General features: G+C 42.1%; 1 protein-coding gene across 4 annotated transcripts in view; it reads right to left on the reverse strand.

Annotated features, from left to right (window-relative positions):
- Window positions 1–7,025, reverse strand: part of PHACTR4 (phosphatase and actin regulator 4) — an 85,997-nt gene that overhangs the window by 15,770 nt on the left and 63,202 nt on the right. For all 4 annotated transcript variants that reach the window (XM_045299066.1, XM_045299067.1, XM_045299068.1 and 1 more), the window contains 2 exons: window positions 2,789–2,962; window positions 1,209–1,601 (listed from right to left, as the gene is read on the reverse strand). In XM_045299066.1, coding sequence (XP_045155001.1) covers window positions 1,209–1,601; window positions 2,789–2,962 — 567 coding nt within the window. The remainder of the gene's footprint in view (window positions 1–1,208; window positions 1,602–2,788; window positions 2,963–7,025) is intronic.

Consider the following 7,025-nt stretch of genomic DNA (forward strand, 5'->3'; position numbering starts at 1 on the left):
ATGGGTTTGGTTTTGGTTTAGAATCTCAGATTTACAGAATCAGGAACTGCAGGAGGGGCAGGCAGCAATCTGTGATTTTGATGAGAACACCCATTAGATAATATTAGCTTAGAGAGCAGAGGTTTGGACTCAACCATAGAGTTGAATTTCTCTCACGAACTCTGAGTGAGTCACAATTTTTTTTGTTTTTGTTTTGAGTCACAATTTTTTAATGTTCTAATTGCGCTTTCTATGTAACATACAATCAGTTTCCTACTTCACAGGTGTTGAAAAGGATTATGTGAAAGTTTCTCAAGTTCCTCAGAGATAAGTCAATATGGCACCATCAATCCAAAGCAGTGATAATACTAATCTTCTTCCTGTTTTTATGGAGCCACCCCAACCTGTCATACACAGAATGAGTCTGAGCCTGTTTTTCAGGGTTCTACCCACCCCACCCAACTCAGTCATTTGCCAGTTAACAAGCCTTTTTATTTTAATTCCTCCAGTTCATCAATTAATAAGAACTGGTATCATTTGTTTCTGAAAAACTGCACTAAATATGGCCCTTTTCATCATCTCTGAAGCGCTCATGAACTCACTGTTCTTTCTTTACTTGAAAATTCCTCTCAGACGGTATGCACACATGTAAAGAATAATGACTTAACTAGTGCTTGCAAGTAAACAGAAGATTCATTGCAGCATAAAAACTTACTGATTAGCTTCCTTGTTTTCTTTCACCACTTAACTTATTCACAGTAGCATCTTGAACTCTTTCACAATAAAACATGATTTTATCAGGGCAATTTAAATTATATCATTGCCAGTGCATATGGAAATACTATGCCAGATACTGATTCAAACTATATAATCATCTTTTCAACTAGACTCATTTATGCTGAAGGAAGGCACTGCTGGCTAAAATGGGTTAAACAAATTTTTTGGTCTAAGAATTTGCCTTGCCTCCTTAAAAAAATTGTTTTTTTCAGCAAGTGACACAGGTAATATCATGAAGGTCATAATAATGTGGTATTTACATACCCAGGCCTCTGGCTTGCACCTAATTGTCAGCCTGTCTCCATTCATACCCATTTGCCTCATTTTCAAAACCTTTGCCCACATTGAGGGCATTTTCAAAAGAATGAGAGATGGAGAATTCTGTAGTAGAACAAAGCAACATTACCCTAGCTAGCCAATAAAATACAACACAGTACAAGCCTGGGACTCACCAATGACAGGGTTGCTATTTCTGTGAGCTGGTTTAGGAGGAGGAACAGGGGGCTGCTTGGCAGGGACCGTATGGCCCAGGCTTAGGGTAGCAGTAGTGTTTGTGCTGGCAGGAACAGCAGGCAGAGTCCTGGGTGCTGGGAGGGGGGCGACAGAGGAATTAACAGTCTTTGCTGGGTTCATGGCAGCAGTGGTGGCAGCAGGCACTGGGGTGGTGGAGGCAGAGGTGGAGGAGCTGGACCTGGTCCTGCCGCTGGAGGAAGTGGCATCCTTTGTTTGCCTTTCATTGGATTCGTGCGAAGATGACAAGGGCCGTTTGGGGGGAAGTAACGGTTGCTTGGGTGTGTTCTCAGGAATAGAGTCTGTTTCAGAATGCGGCTGGCTTCCAGTTGAGCCTGTGTAATAGATGCGATTTAAAAGGGAAAAGACAGAAATCAAAGAGACTATAAAAAAGCTAGTTCATCTACAAATTTATCTTTAACTCCAATTATTCAATTTATAGATTAAGCCAATAGGCAACACTTCCCTATGTTTTCCAACCTCAACGCAACTTTTGGAATTTGACACTTTTCTAATCAAAAGAGGCTCACTGTAAATAGTGATTTTTCATGTGAAAGAACTCGAGGAGGTAACATCGGCAGTCCTTAAGTAAAGGAAGAGGCATGTATAGCTTGGAAAAGTATGATAGGTATCTAGCCTCCCTGGCGGTAATCCCCAGTGTGGCTCGGGGTAAATGTTAACTGTCAGAAGCGGCAACCCCCAGCCACACTCGGGATTACACTGCAGAGAAGTCCCTTAACAAAATTACTGACATAATTAGACTGCCAGGGAGGTTAAAGTTTATCATACCTGGAATATCTACTAGAGAGATCAAAATGAGTAATTTCTTAAGAATTACAGGCCTACAATATAAAACAACAAGTTTTATGCAAAACAATGTACCGCTTCGGGTACCACATTACTGACATAATTAGACCGCCAGGGAGGCTAGTGTTTGACATCCTCTTCTCTCTTTGAAGGAGCCCTGGTGGCACAGGGGTTACTCCTGTTAGTGAGGCCACTAACTCAAAGCTCGGTGGTTCGAACTCACCAGTCGCTCCACAGCAGAAGGACGAAGCTTCAACTTCTGTAAAGAGTTACAGTCTTGGAAACCTACAGGGCCAGTTCCTACTCTTTCCTACAGATTGCCATGAGTCAGAATCAACCAGATGACAATCAGTCTGATTGAGTTTTTTTGCCTTCAGAGAACCCTGGTGGCATAGTGGGTACATATTGTGCTGCTAACTGCAAGGTCAGGAGTTCAACTCCACCAACTAAGCTGTGGGAGAAAGACATGGCTATTTTTTTCCAGTAAGATTTGCAACCTTGGAAACTAAGAAGAGGGCGTTTTACGGCCCGATAGGGCACTATGAGTCAGAATCAACCCCATGGCAGTTGGCATAGTCTTTGAGAATCACACATTACCCAAGGAACCGCTAGCAGAGAACAGAATTCCCCCAAACTCTATTTCTCCCCCATTCTCTTACAAGCTCCTCAGGTAAATAAGTGAAGGTTCTATGGCTCAAATTCCATAGCATCTTACCTAGACGCTTTTTGGGGTCCTCTTCTGGTGCAGGCTTCCTAACACTTGCTATTCTTCCTGGCTCTTCCTCCGTGTGGACTGGACTAGCAGATCTGGTGCCTCCAATGGGGGTGGGATGGCCATTCTTTATCACGGCCTGGCTCACCTTCCCTGGATCCTCCCCACCTGCAAGACCTAAAAGAAAGTAACAAATGGAAAGAACTGCTCTTGTCATAGAGGGAGAAAAGCTGGTAATTTCTAACTTCTCTTATTTTCTTTACTTCCTTCCTGATGCTATTTATTATACACATCTAGATTACTTGGACTTTTATAATCTTATAGTCATGCTTCTTTTCAAAAGACATTTTATTTCCTTTTATATGACAAGTGTCTTGCTACAGGAAAAGATTTATAATGAACAAGTAACTACCATGCTACATGTCTCTAAAAAAGAAAGATATTGTGTAAAGTGCTATGGAAGGAATAAAAAAAGCAATTGTCCTGGGGGCAAGAGTGGGGTTAGAAAAGGCTCACAGGAAATGAAATCTGAGCTGGGGCTTGAGTGATGACAAGACGAGGAGACAGTCTAGGAAGAAGGAATAACACGTGTAAAGTGTGAAATTATTTGACATATTTTGGGACTGGTTAATTAGCTTATTCTGGAAGGAGAATAGGGTGCATCTAAGAAAGTCAGGCAACAGGATATTGTTGTTGATTAAAAAAATTAAAGAAAAAAAGGTAGGCAAGAAGCCAAGCTACAAAGGGTACTAAATATGTGGAGGTTGAATGGAATCCAGTACATAATAAGAAGCCACCAAAGACTTCAAAATAAGAGACAGACATGGTGTGATTAATTTTTTTGATAGGGTAGGAGCCCTGGTGGTGTAGTGGTTGCGTGTTGGGCTGCGATCTACATGGTCGGCAGTTCAAAACCACCAGCAGCTTCCTGGGAGAAAAACTGGGCTTTCTACTTCTATAAACAGTCTTGGAAACCCACAGGGGGTTGCTATGAGTCAGCATTGACTTGATGGCAGTGAACTTGGGAGTTTTTGGTTATCCCTGAGAGGTGGGGTGAGGATGGATTACAGAGAGGCAGAGACTGGAGTAGGAAAACCATTAATGAGCTACTTCAGAGGCAGAGGCTGGCCAGGGCAATGGGGAAGAGGAAGAGGCAGAATTAATATATCAGAGATAAATATGATGGATATCATGAATCCCTACACATTTAACTGAAGGGGTTATCACTGGGCTGGAGGCTTTGGGGTGACTTTATCACCCGTTACTCTGAAAAATGCACCCAAACATCCTTCCTTGAACTACACAAAAATTTCCAGTTACTGTTGAAATTTCCTAGACTTTTTTTGGAAGAGAGAATTGAAAAATTAAGGGTAGAGACAAAAGCTCTGTCTTACCTCCCACTGTCATGGGAACTAGAACCAGCTTGCTTCCTAAATGGTGCCATTTTTGGTTTTCATAGGCAAACATTTTGGTAATATAATTTTGATATCCTTGAGTTAGTCCTTGAAGTTCTCATAGAACAGCCTCCCGTCCCTTTACCCAAGTGCCTTTCTTCAAAATCTCCTGTTAGGAGATTGTTGTTCTTGTGTGCTGCAGAGGCAATTCTCACACATAGAGACTCTACAGGAGACCGTAGAATCACCCCCTAGGGTTTCTTATGCTGTAATCTTTAAAAAAAAAATTTTTTTTACTGGGGGCTCGTACAACTCTTATCACAATCCATACAGACATCCATTGTGTCAAATACATTTGTATATTTGTTGCCATCATCATTTTCAAAACATTTTCTTTCTACTTGAGCCCTTGGTATTTAACTCATTTTCCCCTCCTTCTCTCATGAACCCTTGATAATTTATAAATTATTATTATTTTTTCATGTCTTACACTGATCGATGTCTCCCTTCATCCACTTTTCTGTTGTCTGTCCCCCTGGGAGAAGGTTATATGTAGGTCATTGTGACCGGTTCCCTCTCCCCCTACCTTCCCCTCCTGATATCGTTATTTTCAATATTGGTCTTGAGGGGTTTATGTGTCCTGTGTTCCCCGTGTTTCCAACTCTTATCTGTACCTGTGTACATGCTGCTCTGGTCTAGCCGGATTTATAAGGTAGAATTGGGGTCATGATAGTGGTGGTGGTGGTGGGGTAGGTGGAGGCGGAAGCATTAAAGAACCAGAGGAAAGTTGTATGTTTCATCAGTGCTATACTGCACCCTGACTGTCTTGTCTCTTCCTTGTGACCCTTCTGTAAGGCGATGTCCAATTGTCTACAGATAGGCTTTGGGTCTCCACTCTGCACTCCCCCTCATTAACAGTGATATGATTTTTTGTTCTGGGTCATTGATGCTGGACTGTAATTTTTATGGACTTCCAAAAAAACTAACAAATCTGTCTTGGAAGAAGTATAATCAGAATACTCCTTAGAGGTAAGGATGATGAGACATCATCTAATGTAATTTGAATATGTTGTCAGGAGAGACCAGTCCCGGGAGAAGGACGTCATGCTCGGTACAAGTAGTGGGACAGCAAAAAAGAGGGAGACCTTTGATAAGATGGAATGACACAATGGCTGCTACATCAATAGATTCAAACAAAAAGAACAATTGTGGGGACAGTGTGGGACTGGGCAGTGTTTCATTCTGTTGTAGATGGGGTCGGAACTGACTCAATAGCACCTAACAACAACAACAACAACAACAACAACAACAACGGTCTTTATCACTAGCCACTCCTCCAGAGAAAGAAAGGGTTGTCGACTTCCATAAACATTACAGACTCAAAGAAACTCTCGGGGGCAGTTCTAACATGTCCTACAAGGTCACTAAGAGTTGGCATTGACTCCATAGCAGTTGAGTTTTCCCCATGGAGTTGCAGGTGGGTTTAAACCACCAATCTTGTTTAGCAGCTGAGGACTTAACCATTTGTGCTATCAGGGCCCTTTACTTGAAGATTAGACGTATCATTCTTAATCCACTCTCAGTGAGAGGTGGAGCGCGGGCGACAAGTAGTAAAGGCTAATGTAAATTAGAAGTAAAAATGTACTTCCAACTAAAGTATTCTAACAATTGTTTTCTTATTTTGAAACAGGGAGGGGCAAGATAACAACAACTACACAAGAGCAGTAAGTGATTGTCTATGTTACTATAAGGAGCCCTGGTAGGGCTATTGGGTATTGGCCTGTTAACCTCAAGGCTGGTGGTTCAAACCCACCAGTTGCTCCAAGACCTTGGACGTTCTATATAGGGCTCATTATGAGTTGGAATTGGACTCAATGGCAGTGGGGTATATTAATATAGCCCAGCTTTAACATAAACAGGACTTTCTAAACTATAAACAAAATCCGTTACCGTTGTTAACTAAACAGTGATAGTTAAGACACATCACTAAAAAGTTTCTACTTAGTACACCAGGAACCCTGGTGGTGCAGTGGTTACTTGGGCTGTGATCGGTAAGGTCAGCAGTTCAAAATCACCAGCTGCTCGGAAGGAGAAAGACAAGGTGCTTTCTACTCCCATAAACAATTACGGTTTAGAAAACTCACAAGGACAGTTCTACAGGGTCCGATGAGTCAGCATCGACTGGATGGTGGTGAGTTGAATTAGCATATATTTGGCATGTTTATGAATGCCCCCCAAACACCATAAGAAATCCATCAAGTCAAATGCAGTCTATGAGTATGAAGAGGAACAAATAATATTTTTGGGATAAACTGAAGATAGGAGTTTTTAAGTTAGGCCCATCTCTTGATGTAGAAAAAGTCTGACTAATTCTTTGATTGCCAGAGTGGCATCCCACCCAATGTTTTGATAGCTGCAATTCATTAATTAATTAGGTTTTTGAGTTTGGCAGTCTAAAATCAACTTGGATCAATAGTGAGATAGTTAAAGATTACTGTGCCAACATGGTCGATTAACACATGTGGGTTTAATTGAAGGGCAGAGAGAAAAATGGCTCAGTGAGCCTTGCCTTTCTAGTTCTCAGGTCTCTTGCTTTATGGTGGTCGGACCAGGGTGCAGCGGCCTTAGCCAGTTCCCTGCTTCAGCTGGGAAGGCTTACTTCCTGTAAGACATCCCCAAGGAGAAGCCACATGGACCTACCCCGATACAGACCTGGATGCTGGGGCAGCCGTGTGGAGACCCCTGCCAGTGCTGAGATGCTTACACGTTCACTGATTTGGCTTTCCTCCTGCAGTCGGCATCATAGAGTGTATTTTGTGAGATGGAGGAGGACTTTGTGGATTGGT

This window comes from Echinops telfairi, unplaced genomic scaffold (genome assembly GCF_000313985.2).
Source record: "Echinops telfairi isolate 266 unplaced genomic scaffold, ASM31398v2 ScPeMD7_7457;HRSCAF=8495, whole genome shotgun sequence".
Classification (NCBI taxonomy): domain Eukaryota; kingdom Metazoa; phylum Chordata; class Mammalia; order Afrosoricida; family Tenrecidae; genus Echinops; species Echinops telfairi.